The following is an 18,763-nucleotide window of genomic DNA, read 5'->3' on the forward strand; positions in this document are numbered from 1 at the left end:
AATGCGGCGTGGACGGTCCTGGGCTGCCCTGCTCCCTTCGGTCGCGACTCTGGGCTCTGTAGGCCAAGGACCGCTCCAAAGCGCCTCTTGGAGTCACTCCAGGCCGGGGGATGACACCGTGTTGGGCTGCGTTCCTGCGAAGTCCCCATTCTCTCCCGTCACTCTCCCTTCTTTCCCCCAATACTGAGAACTCACGACCAGGCTCCTTCCATCCTCATCCATTTATTGGGGGTCCCTATGAAACACTAATAGGGTGCAGGGGAAGAAGAGGGCTCGAAGCCTGTTCTAGGGGTCCTGCGGCGGCCTCAGCGGTACTTCTCCGTCAGGACGCCGGACACGATCGACAGGAACTTGTCCCAGGCGGCGTGCGCGTCGGCCGTGAAGTCGGCGGGGAAGTGCGAGGCCAACGTGACCAGCAGGCAATGGGACAGGAACTGGGCGGGAGGGAGAGCGGTCAGCGCTGGCGGCCCGGACGAAGCTCCGCCTCCGGGACCTCGCCCCGCCCCCGTGACCCCGGCCCAGGAATCAGCCCCGCCCCCGAGGCCTCGCCCCGCCCCCGAGGCCTCGCCCCGCCCCGAAACCCCGCCCACCGAGACCTCCTCCAGCCCCCGGGACCCCGGCCCCGAAACCCGCGCCCGGGGCCCCGCGCCCACCTTGAAGTTGACCGGGTCCACGCGCAGCACGTAGGCGTGCAGCTCGCTCAGCTTGGACAACGCGCTCGTCACGTTGTCAATGCTCTTGACCGCGACGCCCACGGCGGCCACCACCTTGGAGCCGTGCGCGCGCAGCTGCGCGGAGCCCGTGTGCAGGTCGAAGTGCGGGAAGTAGGTCTTGGCCTGCGGGTAGCAGGAGAAGAGCCTGCGGGCGGGCGGGCGAGTTAGTGACCCCTCTGGGTGACTCTTGCGGTAGCCGCTGCTCAGTACTGCCCGGCCACCTCACCCTGACCGCCCGTCTCCAGGTCATTCCTTCCTTCCCTCCCTCCCTCCCTCCGTCCACGTGATTGTGGGGACCTGGGTGCTGGGCCCCTAGAGACACAGGTGACCCTCAGACCGCCCCCATCACCTCCTCCTCCTGCCTCTGACCCCCGAGACCTCACCTGCTCATGCTCACTGACCCTCCTCACTGACCATCCTCGCTGACACTCCTCACTGACCACCTCACTGACCCACCTCACTGACCCTCCTCACTGACCCTCCTCACTCTCCCTCCTCAGTCACCCCTCCTCACTGACTCCTGTTCTCACTGACCCCTGACCTCACTGACCCACAGGGTCCCCTCCAGGCTCTACCCCAGCCCACCTGGTGCTCACCTCTCCAGGGTCTCGGTGCCAATGAGGTCCGCCTGTGTAGAGATCTTGCTCCACAGGGATACGATGATGGTCCTCTCAGTCCTGGTCAGAGACATGGTGGCTGCTGAGTGGGAGCTTGACATACTGAAAATTGGTGTTGGTGATGCTCAGCCCCCAGGGTCCCTTTATATGACCCAGCGTTGTGGCCAGGGTCATCACTGGGAGAAGGGAGAGGGCAATGCAGTGGGTTTCTTATCATTTCCAGTGACAGCGGGTGGTCAGGGCCTGGTGGGCTTGATGGCTGAAGGGCTATCACTTTGGCTGCCCCTGCAGAGCCACAGCCAGAGCAGGTCACAGGGAGATAGGGGCCCTGGCCTGGCCAAGGGTCCATGTGTCCATCCAGCCCAGGGCCCAGCCTCCATAACGATTGTCCCTGACCTGCCTGTCCCTCTGAGGGAAGGATGACCTGGGGTGCGTCCCTCCCAGAAGCGCTCTGTGTTATTATTTTTAAGTTTCTGCGGCTCCACCTGATGAGAAAAGTGAAGCCAGGTGTCACAAGGAGGGAATAACAGTCTTGGCTTCTGGCTCTCTCCAGCCTTGGCTGTAGATCCCTCCTCACCCAGCTGAGGCTCCTTCTGAGGTCTCCTCCACCCACAGGCCCCCAGATGCCTGGTGGGGGCCTCTGCCAGCTGGCACCCAGGGGAGGGGCTGGCCCTTCATGCAGTGCCTGGGGCACAGAAACCCACGGTTTTCCCTCCTGGGTTTCCATCCCAACGTGCGGTGGTAGCTCGTTGTGGTATATATGGATATATTTCTATTTGACTGTGCCAGGTCTTAGTTGCAGCACATGGGATCTTTAGCTGTGGCATGTGGGATCTAGTTCTTTGACCAGGGATCACACCTGGGCCCCCTGCATTAGGAGCATGTTGTCTTAGCCACTGGACCACCAGGGACGTCCCTCCAGTATTATTTAAATAGAAGGAAGGGATGGATAGCAGGCAGCAAACTGGTAAAACAACTGTCCCCAGGTGATGGGGTCTGCAGGAGTTCTAGCTTGCTCAGTTTTCCATATTTTCATGGGGCTTCCTCCTGAGCACAGGTTCCTGGAACTGCCAGGTGCCATGAGGTGGAGCTGAGCTGTGGGCGGCCTGGCACCATGCCCCAGTCTCTGTGTCTGAGCCGGGGGTTCCATAGCCCAGGTCTTGGTCTTCTGGAGTGTTACTCCGCTCATGTGTCCCCCCAGCCCCCTGTCCACGGCCGCAGAGAAGGCAGCAGGGGTGCTTAGAGAAGGGGCTGACCCCCTTCAACACCCCATCCACGGCGCTGTCCCAAGGGAGCCCATGTTCACGTGCTGGCCAGTTTCAACTCTTGATTGCTGGTGGTATTAATAATGTGTGTAGGGACACCTGGTTTTATTACCTGGGGTGGACGCGAGCATTTTCCCGCATGACAATTAGAATCTGTTTATTCCTTTTCAGTGTTCAAATGGATTCAGGGTGTATTTTTGTAACCTGTTTTTTTTTTTTGACACACGTACGATCAGTCTCCAGACACACATGCACTGTCTTCACACACTCAGGGTCTTCTTGCTACATTTTCTTTAACACATGTTTTCCGTATGTATTTCAATTAATATTTTAAGAATTTGCAAATTATGCATATTATTTGTCACAGCAGCCCTGGAAAAAGCCCAGCTTAAAAAGCGAAAGCTCCCTTCTGTCCGCCTCACCTGCGCAGGTGACCTTTCTTTATCCATTTCCTGGGAGTGAGCCACCAGTTGAGCGACAACCCCGCGCTGCGGACGGCGCATGCGCAGGGGCGCTCCCCGCCCGCTCCAGGGGCCCCGCCAGCGTCGTGTCTTCAGAGGCTCCGTAACAGTCATGATTCCTGTTCCTACCAACAACACAGAGGAAGAACACAGACCCCTGGGTCACCACTCACCCTTGTGTATTTCTTTGTTTAGCTGACTTCCCTGAACTGCCTCCAGCGTATTGATGCTTTTCTCTTCACTGTTAGTCCCTCGGTCCAGCAAGAGTGTGCCCAGCACAGCTGGCCCTAAGGGTGAACTTGAACCAACTGTCTGGGAAGCTCACTCTGAAGCTTAGACTTCAGTCCCAAGCTCAGCCACCTGAGCCTCCCCGTGAGCACCCTTCGCAGCCCGGTGAGGTGGCGGTCACTGTGAGGAGGTCAAGTTCAGCAGAAACCATTTCCTTTCGGGTCCAGGACGGGTATCAGTGGGGACAGGGGTGACGTCTGGGCTCCAGGCTGGAGAGGGCAGGGACCACAGGAGACTGCCAGCCCCTCATCTTGGGAATTCCCCAGCAGGGGGTCTCCAGCCAGAATGGAGGGTGCCAGGTGTAAGCAGGGGTGCGGTGGACCTGTGTGGGTGTGGGAGGTGACGGGGGGAGGAGCAGGCAAAGTAAGTCAAGCTGGATTAGAACCTGGTTGCAGGACCCCAGCCCGGAACTTCAGCCCCCAGAAACTCAGGCCGGGGCAGGGGGCCTGCAGGCCGAAAGGCTGGGGTGAATCCAGGGAGGGCCTGAGGGCAGGAGGGAAGAGCCCCTCCTGGGCTGGGGCCGTGGCTGACCGCTCCTTCTCTCAGCATTTGTCAGGTGGCGCGCAGATGCGCTTCGCCCCACTGCTTTCTTGCCTTTCTTTCTTCTCCTGGGTAGTCTGTGTCCTGACCCCACAAACTTGTGCCTAGGGAGTTGATTTTAATGGAGGGGGGCGAGGGCCCTGGCTCCGTCCCCATCCCAACCCCCCTCCGTCTGCCCTTAGTCCACCTGGCGGCACCGACCTCCACCTGTGCCCTGGAGACACCCCCACCCCCCGCCCAGGCTCACATCCCCTCCCCTGCCTCCCATCCCTCCTGGAGATAGCTGCTCCATCCTTCCTTCCTGAGGTTCAGACCAGCGAGCCCAGGCCTATCTGACCCTCATTTCTCACCCCTGAGCCCTGCTGTGGCTTCCGACCCTCCATGAGGGAAGGCTCCCTGCTCCCAGCTCTGCCTCCCTCCTCTGTCCTCCTCCAGGCCCCGAGCTACCTCCTTCTAGCCTGCTCCGTCCTCCCCAGGCCTCCCTCTGGGAAGGTTTTCCCTCAGATGTCACTGGGTTACTAGGCCCACACTGACCACCCCATTTAAAATTGCAACTTCCCCTGCCTGGCCTGTCCAGTCTCCAACTTGCTACACTTTTCTTTTTTCCACAGAAAAACATATGTTTATTACCCACTAGAATGTAAGCTCAGAAAGGGAGGGAATTTTGGTTTGGTTTTGTTTCCTGGTCTGGGAAGCCTCCTGGACAGTCAGGAGCCCAGAGCTGGCTCCCCGTAAAGAACTGTCTAGTGACCCACGGGTCTTTGTGCCTCAGCGCCATGCGTGCACTGACCACTGTCTCCCTGAGTGAATGCCCCTGCCTGCCCTGCCTCCCAGGTGAGCTGAGCTCGGGGCTGGGGGTCAAGGATGGCTGGCCGGGGCCTGCCCAAAGGTGGACGAGGGGGCTGGCTCCTGTCCCCACAGAACAGCAGGCCCACCAGCGCAAACGGTGCCGGTTCTTCGGAACTTGAAGGGTTCCCAGGGTCTCCTGGCCCCGTGGGAAAGCTGAGACTTAGAGAGCGGGGCGGCAGCTGTGGTCACAAACTCCACTGGGGCCGAGGCCCGGGCTTCAGGGGAGAGACTCCTCACACTCAGGCCGCTCCCCTCCACTGAGGCCCGAGACCCAGCTCCTAGGAGCTCCAGGGCAGTGAGGTGCGTGGGTCCACATCCCACAGCCACGATTTGGGCAGCATTCCCTCTGGTCAGAGTCCTCCCTGGAGGAAGGGAAGGAGGCATCTCCCTTAAGAGAGGGTCTGCAGCCCTGACCAGACGCTAAAGGCAGGCGAGCAGCAGGGGCTGCCTCGGGCAAGCTTGTGAAGGCCCAGAAGCTCCATGCATTCCTCATGGGTGATGTATGACCTTCTAACCAGTGCCAGACCACTGCTAACTGCTGGGTGCTCAGCCCAGGGCAAGAAGACACTCCTGCTGGGGAAGGTGTGCAGAACAGGATGAGGGCAGCAGGTAAACATGCCGTGAGAAGGAGGAGGGCCACCCCGGACACCTGGGTTTTCTCCACGACGCCTGTGCACTCCTCTGGAACATGACATCAGGACTTGGCCACTGGAACTGCGATGCTCCAGGCAGAAAAGCACTGTCCAGATAGAGAAAACAGGGGCCACTCCCACCAAGAGAACATCCCGGTGGCCCCCGTCCTGGCTGATGAGCGGTTGCTGCTTCACTGTCAGTCACAGCATCGCTTATCTTCTAGATGAGACTCACTGAGACACTGGATTGTAGGATGACTCCCACTTCCCGGTTCAGTCCAGAGCTAGCCTGCTTTCTTGAGCCCAGGCTCAGTTCTCTGACTCAGATACAGGGCTCCCCATGGCAGTGGTCTTCTCTGCGGCCGTGAGTTAACAGACCCAACTCTGTTTGGCCATGGCTGTGTTCCAGCTGGTCTCTGGCTGGAGAGAGACAGATGGCATTGCCATCAGAAAGGAGAGAGCAGGGAAGTGCTGTTCGTGGAGCTCAGAGGGGTTATACTTTTAGATAAGGCGGCAGGGAAGATGGTGCTGAGATGGGGATTTCTGAATGAGTATTTGAAGGAGCTGGGAGAATCAACCACAAGATGTTTGGGGAAGAGTGAGTGGCGCCAGGTGCAAGGGCCCTGAGAGGGCCCAGGCCTCCGTCATCGTCTGGGAGACAAAAAGGAGGCCAGTGCAGGGTGGAGTGACAGGCGGGGAGCGCGCTGAGGTCAGGTCTAGCACATCACGAACAGCGTGCTGAGCAGCTGCGGTCCCCCACCTGGACCAATCATAGCTAACATTTGTGTTGTCAGTGTATATGGGGATGTGTCTCAATGTGTTTTGTTTTTCTTCTAAACACTGTGGACATGTGTGATGACATCATGTCTCTGTGTAAACTTGAGCACAGATCTCCTAGAATAAGGAGATCCTTCTATGTAAATGGGCTTCCCTGGTGGCTCAGAGGTTAAAGCGTCTGCCTGGAATGCGGGAGGCCGGGGTTCTATCCCGGGGTCGGGAAGATCCCCTGGAGAAGGAAAATGGCACCCCACTCCAATACTCTTGCCTGGAGAATCCCACGGAGGGAGGAGCCTGGTAGGCTACAGTCCATGGGGTCTCAAAGAGTCGGACACAACTGAGCGACTTCACTTTCTATATAAATAACCACAAGCCTATCCTCAATCTAAGTGAACTTCCCTTTGCACTGAAATTCCCTGTTCATCCCCCACATTTGTTCAATTTGTTCAGGTTGGGATCTGATCCAGGTTCTTATGTAGCTTTCAGTTGCCTATTCATTTTTTTCTTCCAGAAGCTCTCCACCCCATACCCACTGTTCCTTATCAATGACTGCAGAACAGTTCAGGCCTACTGGCTTGTAGAATATTTATTTCATTTTGGGGTTGCTCTGATAGTTTCCCTGCAGTGTTATTTAGCTGGTTCCTTTGTCCATGTGTTTCCTGTACCCTGGAAGTCAAATCAAAAGACTTGATTAGGTCAGGTTAAAAGCTATTGACAGTGAAAGGGCAACTCACAGAATGGGAGAAAATATTTGCAAACCACATATCTGATAAAGAACTATATCCAGAAGGTAGAAATAACTCTTACAACTCAACAACAAAAAGAAACAACCCAATGAAAAATGGACAAGGGACTTGAATAGACTTTATCCAAAAAAAAAAAAAAAGAATAACACATGAAAAGATGCTCAACTTCGTGACTTGTTTGTGAAATGCAAATCAAAACCACAATGAAGTCCCGGTCCAGGTCTCTCCTTTGGAAAGATGTCAGACCTGGCAGTAGCTAACACCTGGAGCCTTAACTTGAAGCTGCAGGAACTGACCAACACTTATAAGCTGCCAAGTAACTTTCTGGATATCAACATCTTTAATCCACAGACGGTAGGCGTGGGCTGCACTCGCTTCACCCACCTATGAGATTTGCATGTGGACAAAACTACCTGTTTTCAAACTGAAGGAGTCCTGTGTATGACGGTGCTGCAGTAACTTTGAGTGACTAGAAAATGAGCTGGAGCAAGAGAGAACGATTGTATTAATAGTCCCACCACTGCATGGGAAAGTCTTGAAATGGCAGCTCCCTTTTCGAGGAAACGAAAGGGTCTTTGAGGAGTCCTTTATTGGAGAAAAGAGGTAGGGCCTCAAACAGTTTATTAGCAGAATTGCTAATAAACTGGATGGATGCTGGGCATCCACCAGCTCAGAATGAACGCTGCCTACACATGTTCCTGCAGGAGGAGGCAATTGACAGGAACTGCATCCCCAGGAAGGTGTGCCCGTAGGAGCCCTTCTCACCACTTGCCCTCTACTTTCCTGCTGAAATGACACTGGTTGTCACACTAAGCCTCTCTCTCTTTGATCTGAAGCTGGCCGTCCCTGCCCTGGCCTGATAGACAATGTGGCATTGTGTTCCTTGGCACCTGACTGTACCTTGGAGGCTCTGCTAGGAGCCTCTTTGAGGAGAGGTGGGAACCACAAGCAGATGCCCTTTGCGTTGGGTTGAGGTTGGTGGGGATTGGACTAGAAGGCAATTTCTTGGGCATTTCACATGCCAGAGGCTAACCTTGGTCGGGGGGCAGCGTGTGCTGGTGGGGCACTTGTATACTTACTGATGCTGCAAGTCCAGGGGATTTTCTTAGTCTTGAGTTTAGCCAGGAACACAAAGCAGGGAAAGACCCTGACTTTCCTTCTGGCATGAACTTTTTCCTTTCGGGAAGGTGGCAGAGACCTCAAAGCTCTTATTTTTTCCAGGCCCATTCCCAGTTTTCTCAAGAGTTTCCCTTGTTGTACTTTAAACAAAGAGAGACCTTGTTGCTCTTCATGGCAGTAATTCTGAGGTCTAAGCTGTCTGTTGTGTGGAGTGAGGTGTGTGGGTTTTCTGGGCCCATCATCGTGGCTGCTTCAGAGTCAGGAGAAAGCCGTGGGGTAGTCGGGGGATCCTGTTGCCTAGACCCCCTCCTTTGTGGCTCCCCACTCTAGCTGCTGGTCTTTGCTCACCAGTAGTTAAGGCAGTATGGGCTGGGCCAGCAGTTCTGCTTCCTCAAGCCCTTGCTACTTCATGGGTTAGTTTTGCAGGTTTGGTGGCTTGAGGGCTGGGGGAGATTCGCCACAGCCAGGTAACTTCCTGAAGGGTGGGAGTGGGTCATTTTCTAGGTACCTCCCAGGGGTTAGAAAGGGCATCAGGATGTTGGAACCCCAACATCCTCCCCAGAAGCTAAGCTAGCAACTGGTGTAGATTTCCCAAATCTTAGAGTCTGAAGCAACTTCTTGAGCATGGCAACTTTCCTGGGCTTCTGTCTGGGAGGTGGTGGTTTGTTTGCTGGGGCCCAATATCTATCCCAAGTGGTGTTAAAAGTGAGGGTTCTTTGCTTAGGCTCCCTGTCATGGGAGGACTGGAGTTCTTTATATAGGGTCTCAGGGAAAAGGATTACTGGTTCTGACAAGACCCTGATTGGAGAGATTAGGTTTGCGTTTAGAGTCCATCCAAATGTTGAAGTTCCCTGAGACCGATCAGCTCTCCAGTTCTGCGCAAGCTCCCGAGAGAAGCTTGCTCTGTTTCCCACTTTTCCAGTGTTGGTGTTGTTGCTGCCTTTTTCATCTGTATCCACTGTTACTGACTTTTTTAAGTTAAAAATTCCTTCTTTAATTATACACAAGTGCTGGGAGCCTGGCCCCATTTCTGCTGTGCATGTATCCTGACTTTGGGCTTTTATTCAACAAAATATTCATTCTTCTGTCCGACAATGTCATACTCAACTCTCTTTATATTAAGACACTGAAGAAAAACCACCCCCCCCCCCCCACAATTCAGGGACTTCCCTAAATTGGTCCAGTGACTAAGACTCTGCACTCCCAGTTCAGGGGGCCCAGGTTTGATCCCTGATCAGGGAACTAGATCCCACATGCCGCAACTAAGTAACCCAGTAAATAAAATAGCAAATATTTTTTAAAAACCCCAAAACGTCCACAAAAATATGAAGATCATGCAAAGAGAGACTGAAGAGCCAGGCTGAAGAAGACTAAACGAGAAGTTTGATGTTGACAAGTAAAGGCCATTCTTGGGAGGGACAGTGTGTGATGAGATCTGTGTTGATGGCTTTGGACTGGTGTTAATCTCCTGACTTTGGTGGCAGGTTAATCACCTATCTGTGCAGGTGCCCCAGCGGCTCAGATGGTAAAGAATCTGCCTGCAATTCAGGAGACCTGGGTTTGATCCTGGGGTCAGGAAGATTCCCTGGAGAAGGAAACAGCAACCCACTCCAGTATTCTAGCCTGGACAATTCCATGGACAGAGGAGCCTGGCAAGCTACAGTCCATGGGGTTGTAAAGAGTTGGACATGACTCAGCAACTTTCATTTCACAATCTCGTGATTTTGGTGGTAGTTCTCTGGCTGTCCAGGTAAGTGTTCTTGTTGAGTTTAGGAAATCTACAGGTGTTTAGGGGTGCTGAGAGTATTAAAGGGAGTCATGCCTGCATTCTACTCTCAAGTGACTCAGAAAGAAAGAGCAAGTGAAGGCAAGTTGTAAACTGAGGAATCTTGATGAGTATTTGGAAGTTTTGTCTTCTTAGCATATTTTGCAGGTTTATTATGGCAGAAAGCAAAGAAGAACTAAAGAGCCTCTTGATGAAAGTGAAAGAGGAGAGTGAAAAAGTTGGCTTAAAGCTCAATATTCAGAAAACTAAGATCATGGCATCCGGTTCCATCACTTCATGGCAAATAGTAGGGGAAACAGTGGAAACAGTGACAGACTTTATTTTGGGGGCTCAAAAATCACTACAGATGGTGACTGCAGCCCTGAAATTAAAAGACGTGTGCTCCTTGGAAGAAAAGCTATGACCAACCTAGACAGAATATTAAAAAGCAGAGACATTACTTTGTCAACAAAGGTCCATCCAGTCAAGGCTATGGTTTTTCCAGTAGTCATGTATGGATGTGAGAGTTGGACTATAAAGAAAGCTGAGCATCGAAGAATTGATGCTTTTGAACTGTGGTGTAGGAGAAGACTCTTGAGAGTCCCTCAGACTGCAAGGAGATCCAACCTGTCCATCCTAAAGGAAATCAGTCCTGAATATTCATTGGAAGGACTGATGTTGAAGCTGAAACTCCAATACTTTGGCCACCTGCTGTGAAGAACTGACTCATTTGAAAAGACCCTGATGCTGGGAAAGATTGAAGTTGGGAGGAGAAGGGGATGACAGAGGATGAGGCAGTTGGATGGCATCACTGACTCAATGAACATGAGTTTGAGTAAACTCTGGGAGTTGATGATGGACAGGGAGGCCGGCGTGCTGCAGTCCATGGTGTCGCAAAGAATTGGACACGACTGAGCAACTGAACTGAACTGACTGACTGAGATATAATTCCCATGCCATCCAATTCACCCACTTAAAACATAACAGTTCATTTTTAATACATTCACAGAATTGTGCAACTATTACAATTTTAGAATATTTCCATCATCCCCTGAAGAAACCCCATACCCACTAGCAGTCACTCCTATTTCTCCATCTTTGTCTTATTTTTGCAGTTGCTTTTTGACAATTTGAAAATGTTTTAAAATACAAGATTATGAACTCACAGTATCTGTATTGTGATAACAACAAGTTACTGGATATTAGAGATTCTTTGCGCAGCCAAGGTACTATGTTCACAAGTCACTTGGAATAGTTCTTTTTTTCTGATCGTTAGATTACTACATCCTCAACCAGTTTCATGTAACTTATATTCTTATTTTGATGTTTTAATTTTTTGCTCTTTTAAATTTTCCTTTTGATGATTTAACATGATTCAAGGTCAAGAGAGTGAAGAGAGTTAGGCTTGGAGGAGCACGCCATCAACCCCATTCACGTTGCCGTGTGTAATCATTTCCAGTTTATCTGTCCATAGTTGCTTTTTGCAAAAATACGCAAACACACACAAACAGATGAGCACTTGCAAGGGCACACGGAGGTCAATGAACCGCTCACATGCATGTGTGCCCACACATACTTGAATTTCCCCTCCTCACAGAAAGGAAATCATGCTATACATACACCAATCTACTTTTTCACTTCTTTTTCTTTTTAACACTGTAAATCCTGGCTATCATGTCACAACCATCATAAGAAATTGTCATTTTTTTTTTTCCGTTCCCAGTTCCTTGTGGTGTGGATGTTCATGGTTTGTTCTGTTGTTGAATCATTGTGGACTGTTTTCCAGACTATAGCAGACTCAGCTGCCCCAGTGGCTCTATACATCTGTGTTCTACTCCCACCCACGTTGTAGGGGGGCCGCCAGCAGAGTATGGTCAAAGTCTTGGGTTTTTGTTTATCAAGTAGGTGAGAAATAGATCCAAGTGCAATTTTTAGTATTACTTGCATTTCTCTTGTTATGAGCAAGGTTGAACCTCTTTCCCTTTTCCGTGTCTAATCTGTATCCCCCACTAGACTGTCAGCTCCACCTGTCAAGAGCTTTGCTGGTTTAAGTGGTCGTATGCATGGCCTAGAAATATTCTTGGGCCTCTTGCTGCTGCTGCTGCTAAGTCGCCTCAGTTGTGTCCGACTCTGTGTGACCCCATAGAGGGCAGCCCATTAGGCTCCTCTGTCCCTGGGATTCTCCAGGCAAGAATACTGGAGTGGGTTGCCATTTCCCTCTCCAATGCATGAAAGTGAAAAGTGAAAGTGAAGTCGCTCAGTCGTGTCCGACTCTTAGCGACCCCATGGACTGGAGCCTACCAGGCTCCTCCATCCATGGGATTTTCAGGGCAAGAGTAATGGAGTGGGGTGCCATTGCCTTCTCCGCTTGGGCCTCTTACGGGCTCATAAATGATTGCTTAATGGAGCAATGAATGGGTGGATGAATGAATGAATATATTCAGCACTTCTCTCTTACTGAAATCAGGCATAAACCAGGAAACAGTATAAATTCCAGAAGGAGAAGAGAGTATACCATCAGAAGCCCCAGAGACAGCCAGAGGGTCCAGCTGGGTTCCAGCACTGCCTCCCACCCCATCCCCAAGTAAAGGCCTAGAGGCGCCCTTTCTGCAGAAGAGAAAGTGCTCCCCCCAGGTTACGGGGAGCCGATCTGATCTCTGCCCTCAGACAGAGGGGGTCAGTGCAAGGATGCCTGCAGGCCTCCCGTGTAACCCAGGCAGGCCCTGCACCCTCCCTCCACCTCTGCCACCCCCACCCACAGTGGCCCAGTGACCACAGAGACAAAGTGGACGTTAATTCGTTTATTGGCCCGTCTCGGGGAAGGCGTGGGGTGGGGTGTGAGACTCCTTAGAGCATCTGGGGGCCCATTCCGTCCTGGGGGTCCTGCGGCGGCCTCAGCGGTACTTCTCCGTCAGGACGCCGGACACGATCGACAGGAACTTGTCCCAGGCGGCGTGCGCGTCGGCCGTGAAGTCGGCGGGGAAGTGCGAGGCCAACGTGACCAGCAGGCAGTGGGACAGGAACTGGGGCGGGAGGGAGAGCGGTCAGCGCTGGCGGCCCGGACGAAGCTCCGCCTCCGGGACCTCGCCCCGCCCCCGTGACCCCGGCCCAGGAATCAGCCCCGCCCCCTAGGCATCGCCCCGCCCCGAAACCCCGCCCACCGAGACCTCCTCCAGCCCCCGGGACCCCGGCCCCGAAACCCGCGCCCGGGGCCCCGCGCCCACCTTGAAGTTGACCGGGTCCACGCGCAGCACGTAGGCGTGCAGCTCGCTCAGCTTGGACAACGCGCTCGTCACGTTGTCAATGCTCTTGACCGCGTCGCCCACGGCGGCCACCACCTTGGAGCCGTGCGCGCGCAGCTGCGCGGAGCCCGTGTGCAGGTCGAAGTGCGGGAAGTAGGTCTTGGCCTGCGGGTAGCAGGAGAAGAGCCTGCGGGCGGGCGGGCGAGTTAGTGACCGCTCTGGGTGACTCTTGCGGTAGCCGCTGCTCAGTACTGCCCGGCCACCTCACCCTGACCGCCCGTCTCCAGGTCATTCCTTCCCTCCCTCCCTCCCTCCGTCCACGTGATTGTGGGGACCTGGGTGCTGGGCCCCTAGAGACACAGGTGACCCTCAGACCGCCCCCATCACCTCCTCCTCCTGCCTCTGACCCCCGAGACGCTCCTCACCTGCTCATGCTCACTGACCCTCCACACTGACCCTCCTCACTGACCCCACCTCACTGACCATCTTCAGTGACCCCTCCTCAATGACCCCTCCTCACTCACCCTCCTCACGACCTACACGGTCCCCTCCAGGTTCCATCCCAGCCCACCTGGTGCTCACCTCTCCAGGGTCTCGGTGCCAATGAGGTCCGCCTGTGTGGAGATCTTGCTCCACATGGACACGATGATGGTCCTCTCAGCTCTGGTCAGAGACATGGTGGCGGCTGAGCGGGAGCTGGGCGCGCTGAGAACTGGCGTCCTGGTGCTCAGGCCCCAGGGTCCGCTTATATACGTGGAGCCAGGGTGGGGGCCACGCTGTGGTCATCGTTGGGGGAGGGGAGGGGGCCGTGGGTGTGGATCTCTTATCAGATGCAGTGACCCTGGGCGGTCAGGGCCTGGTGGGCTTGGTGGGGTGAGGGGCTATCACTCCGGCCACCCTTGCTGGGCCTGACTAGACTCCAGGGGAGATAGGGGCCCAGTCAGCCCAGGAGGTCATCCTGCGTTTGCAGCCCAGCGCTGCACTTTCTTGTCCATTTCAGAATCCCAGAATGGGAGAAGCCAGAGGAGTGCCCATACACCGTCCGGTTCCTGGTTCCCATGCCCCTGCTGGCCCCATTACTGCTGGGCTAGGCTGTGGCTGGACCCACATGACACCTCCCCCCTGCCCAATGCACACACTGGCTCTAGAATCCCTGGGTTTCCTGCAAGAAAACAATGCATGGTCTTGCCTGGTGGGCCCTGAGGAGGGAGGTACTGACTGGTTTCTGAAAAGCTGGGGAAGTGGCAAGTAAACAGAAGAGAATCCTTCTAATATCGTGTGATTTTAGGTTCTGCAGTTTTGCTCACCAAGTCATAACTTAAACAAAGTGAGGCAGATATGCCTTTCAATTTTATTTCAACCTACAATTGATTTTTTTAGTATGCTGCTCTGTGAATTTTGACACGTGTATAGATTTGTGTAACCTCACCCACAATCAGGACACACAGCTCTATCACCCCCAAAACTCCCACTGGCTGCCCTTTTGCAGCCTCATCTTCCTCTATCCCCTAAACTGACACCACTGTACTTCTGTCTCTTTTAACAATGTCCTGTAAACGGAAATATACAGCTTGTCAACATACAGCATGTCATCTTTCAGGACTGGCTTCTTTTTCAGCGTAATATTCTTGAGATACATGCATGTTATTGCCTGTATCAATAGTTGGTTTCCTTTTACTGCAGAACAGTACTCCGCGGTAGTAATGTTCATTCATTCTCCCACTCAAACATGTGGGTTTTTCCCAGTTTGGGGTTATTACAAGTAAAGCTGCTGTGAACATTCTTGTGTACGTCTTTATATAAACATGTATTTTTATTTCTCTGGGATAATACCATATCTAGGAGTAGGATTGGGCTAAGTGTATGTTTAATTTAGTAGGAAACTGCTCATCTGTTTTCCAGAGTGGCTTCAACATTTTGCATTCCACCCAGCAAAAGTCCTACCTGCTCTGTGTCTTTGTCAACACTTCCACACATTGGTTGTTCTGATGTTGTGGGGCCATATGGCACACTGGCTTCAGTCTGCATTTCCTTGACAGCCAGTGATGTGGAGCATCTTCTCACACTCTTGTTTGCCGTCCAGGTTTTCTCTTCGCTGAAATATCTCTCCTGGTATTTTGACCATTTTAAAATTGGGTTGTTTGTCTTCTTACTGTTGAATTTCGAGAGTTCTGTGTGTATTCTGGATGCAATCATTTGTCAGATATGCACTTTGCAAATATTTCCTTCTAGTTTGTAGCTTGTCATTTCATCCTCTTAATAGTATCATTTGCAGAGCCAGAGTTTTATTTTTTATGAAGTCTAATTTATCAAGTTTTTCTTTTAAGATTCATGTTTTTAGAGTCATGCCTGAGAATTCTTTGCCTAATCCCGTCACAAAGCCTTTATCTAAGTGTTTTCATCTAAGACTTTTTTCTAAGTATTTCAGAGTTTATGTTTTACACTTAGGTCTGTGATCTATTTTGAGATCATTTTTGTTTAAGGTATGAGGCTTAGGTCTTGGGTTGTTTGTATTTTCTCTTTACCTATGAGTGTCCAATTTATCCAGTACCTTTTGTTGAAAACACTATACTTCCTCTATTGAACTGCCTTCTCTAACTTATTTGTAAACAATTAATTGCACATTAATTGCACATATTTCTGCACATCTATTTCTCTACTCTTTCTTTTATTCCACTGACCTATGTGTCTATCCTTCACCAAAATCACACAGGCTTTATTACTGTAGCTTTATGTCATGTCTTAAACTTAGATAGTCTCCCAAGAATGAGAGAAAACATTTGCAAATCATATATCGGATCAGGGACTGATCCAAAATATAAAAAAATCTTACAAGTCAAGAAGAGACAGCTAACTGAAAACTGGGCAGAGTACTTTCATAGACATTCCTCTAAAGAAATCATAAATGTGCAATAGACACGTGAAAAGGCGCTCAGCGTCATTACTCATTAGGCAAGGTAAGGTAAGTCACTTCAGTCGTGTCCGACTCTGTGCGACCCCATAGATGGCAGCCCACCAGGCTCCCTGGGATTCTCCAGGCAAGAACACTGGAGTGGGTTGCCATTTCCTTCTTCAATGCATGCAAGTGAAAAGTGAAAGTGAAGTCGCTCAGTCGTGTCCGACTCTTCGAGACCCCGTGGACTGCAGCCCACCAGGCTCCTCTGTCCATGGGATTTTCCAGGCAAGAGTACTACAGTGGGGTGCCATTGCCTTCTCCGTACTCATTAGGGAAATGCAAATCAAAACCAAAAAAGATAGCACATCATACTCACTAAGATGGCATCAAAAACCCCAGCCTGAACTGTAATCCTAACCTTACCTACAGTATATAGAATGGCTCTATTTAAAAGACAAAATGACAAGTGTTGGTAAGGAGATGGAGAAATTAGAATCTTTAGACTGCTGATGGGAATGTAAAATGGTGCAGCCGCTATGGAAGACAGCCTGGCGGTTCCTCAAAAGGTTAAACAGAGTTCCCACATGACTCAGCAATTCCATTCCGTAGTACACACCCAATAAAATACATCCATTTGAAAACTTGTACTGTGTTCATAGCACTGCTATTCATAACAGCCAAAAAGTGCAGACAACCCAAATGTCCTTCAAGTGATGAATAGGTGAATCAAATATGGCATATAATCTAGACAGTGGAGTAATGAAGTAAAGTGAAGTCGCTCAGTCGTGTCCAACTCTTTGCGACCCAGTGGACTGTAGCCCACCAGGCTCCTCCGCCCATGGGATTCTCCAGGCAAGAATACTGGAGTGGGTTGCCATTTCCTTCTCCAGGGAATCTTCCCAACCCGGGGATCGAACCCAGGTCTCCCACATTGTGGGCAGATGCTTTAACGTCTGAGCCACCTGGGAAACCCCAAGTGGCGTAGTATCCAGTCGTAAAAAGGAAGAAAGTACTGATACGTGAGTGAATCTTGAAAAAATTCATACTGTATGATTCTGTTTACATGAATGTCAAGAACAGGCAAGTCCTTAGAGACAGATAGTAGATTAGGGAACTTGCCTAAGTGGTTAACTTGTCCAATGGTTAAGAATGCTCCTGCCAATGCAAGGGACATGGGTTCAATACCTGGTCTGGGAATATTCCACACGCTGAGGGGCAACTAAGCCCATGCGCCACAACTACTGAGCCTAACACTCTAGAGCCTGAGAGCTGCAACTACCGAAGCCCACCTGCCTAGAGCCTCTGCTCCACAAGAAGCCACCACATGAGAGACCAACGCACCAGAACTAGAGCGTAGCCCCTGCTTGCTGCAACTAGAGAAAGCCTGCGTGCAGCAGCAAAGACTCAGCACAGCCAAAAATAAATTAATAAAATTAAAAAAAGATAAAAGTAGATTAGGTTGTCTGGAGCCAGGGTAGTTGGGGGTCTGTGACTGTTAATGGGGCTGGGGGTTCTTTCGAGGTAATGAAAAGTTTCTAAAATTGTGGTGATGGTCACATAACTCTGAATATACAAAACCCCACTGAATTGGACTCTTAATTTTTTTTCTTTTTTTGGTCTGTGCAGCATGGTATTTGGGATCTTAGTTCCTTGATCAGGTATCACACCTGTGCCTGCTGCAGTGGAAGTGCAGAGTCTTAACCACTGGACCACCAGGGAAGTCCCAAATTGCACACTTAAAATGGCAAGATGTATGGTATGTGAATTTTATCTCAATTAAGGTGTTAAAAGATTGGGTGATGTCATTCCTCCATCATTATTCTTCTTTTCCAAAACGATTTTGGTGACTCTGGTTCCTTTGCCTTCCCATGTGAATTTTTGTTTGTTGTTCAATTGCTCAGTTGTGTCTGACTCTTTGTGAACCCATGGACTGCAGCACACCAGCCTTCCATGTCCTTCATTATCTTCCGGAGCTTACTTAAACTCATGTCCATCGAGTCGGTGATGCCATCCAGCCATCTCGTCCTCTGTCGTCCCCTTCTCCTCCTGCCCTCAATCTTTCCCAGCATCAGGGTCTTTTCCAATGAGTTGGCTGTTCACATCAAGTGATAAAAGTATTGGAGTTTCTGCTAGCATCAGTCCTTCCAATGAATAATCAGGGTTGATTTCCTTTAGGATTGACTGGTTTGATCTCCTTGCAGTCCAAGGGATTCTCAAGAGTCTTCTCCAGCGCCACAGTCAAAAGCATGAATCCTTCAGCACTCAGTCTTCTTCGTGGTCCAACTCTCACATACATGACCACTGGAAAAACCATAGCTTTGACTATACAGACCTTTGTTGGCTAAGTGATGTCTCTGCTTTTTGAATTTCAGAGTTAGTCAAAGAGTTACTTGCACAAAAGCCTAGGAGTTTTTCAGAATGGAGGTAAACATTTCCTGCGTGGAGAGTTCTGATCACAGATATTTTGCTAAACTATTCTTAGAGAAAATTGTGAGGCTCAGACAAGCCCTCTGATTGGAAAACATGTGCACAAGAATAAACAAGTGTTGAGCACCTTCTGTGCTTGGAGTGTTACTGTGCTATGAGGCTTGCTTCTCCTAAGCCTGAGACTGGGCTGATGAGACTGGAGGTCTGAGGGCGGGTGCTGCCTCCGGGGGTGCCTCCCCGCTGCTGAGCAGAGAGGGCGGGGATCTCCCGGGGCTGTCAGTGCCTGTCTGTGGCCTGGAGGCCGAGTCTGTCTTCCTGGAAGCCCCTTCCAGGTCTCCCCTTATGTTTCACAGCTGTGCCCTCTTCTCATGTGACAGGGTCTCCCTCTCCCAGGGTGTGCCCACCCTCTGCTGGCCTTGCGCTCGT

The 18,763-nt window shown here is 51.4% G+C and overlaps 2 protein-coding genes and 1 pseudogene across 2 annotated transcripts; 1 reads left to right on the top strand and 2 right to left on the bottom strand.

The window, feature by feature from the left end:
• Window positions 1-203: 203 nt before the first annotated feature.
• Window positions 204-1,442, bottom strand: LOC102399411 (hemoglobin subunit zeta). The gene is made up of 3 exons (XM_044935978.2): window positions 1,310-1,442; window positions 654-858; window positions 204-434 (listed from the first exon to the last, which is right to left on the bottom strand). Exons 1-3 carry the CDS (start codon window positions 1,429-1,431, stop codon window positions 306-308), a joined length of 456 nt encoding a protein of 151 aa, XP_044791913.2. The 5' UTR covers window positions 1,432-1,442; the 3' UTR covers window positions 204-305.
• On the bottom strand, window positions 204-13,727 carry LOC102402543 (hemoglobin subunit zeta). The gene is made up of 4 exons (XM_025275195.2): window positions 13,597-13,727; window positions 12,997-13,201; window positions 12,666-12,795; window positions 204-304 (listed from the first exon to the last, which is right to left on the bottom strand). The coding sequence occupies exons 1-3, from the start codon at window positions 13,689-13,691 to the stop codon at window positions 12,667-12,669; spliced, it is 429 nt and encodes a 142-aa protein (XP_025130980.1). The 5' UTR covers window positions 13,692-13,727; the 3' UTR covers window positions 204-304; window position 12,666.
• Window positions 857-10,064, top strand: LOC123331589 (annotated as a pseudogene).
• Window positions 13,728-18,763: the final 5,036 nt, after the last annotated feature.

This window comes from Bubalus bubalis, chromosome 24 (assembly GCF_019923935.1).
Source record: "Bubalus bubalis isolate 160015118507 breed Murrah chromosome 24, NDDB_SH_1, whole genome shotgun sequence".
NCBI classification, from domain to species: Eukaryota; Metazoa; Chordata; class Mammalia; order Artiodactyla; family Bovidae; genus Bubalus; species Bubalus bubalis.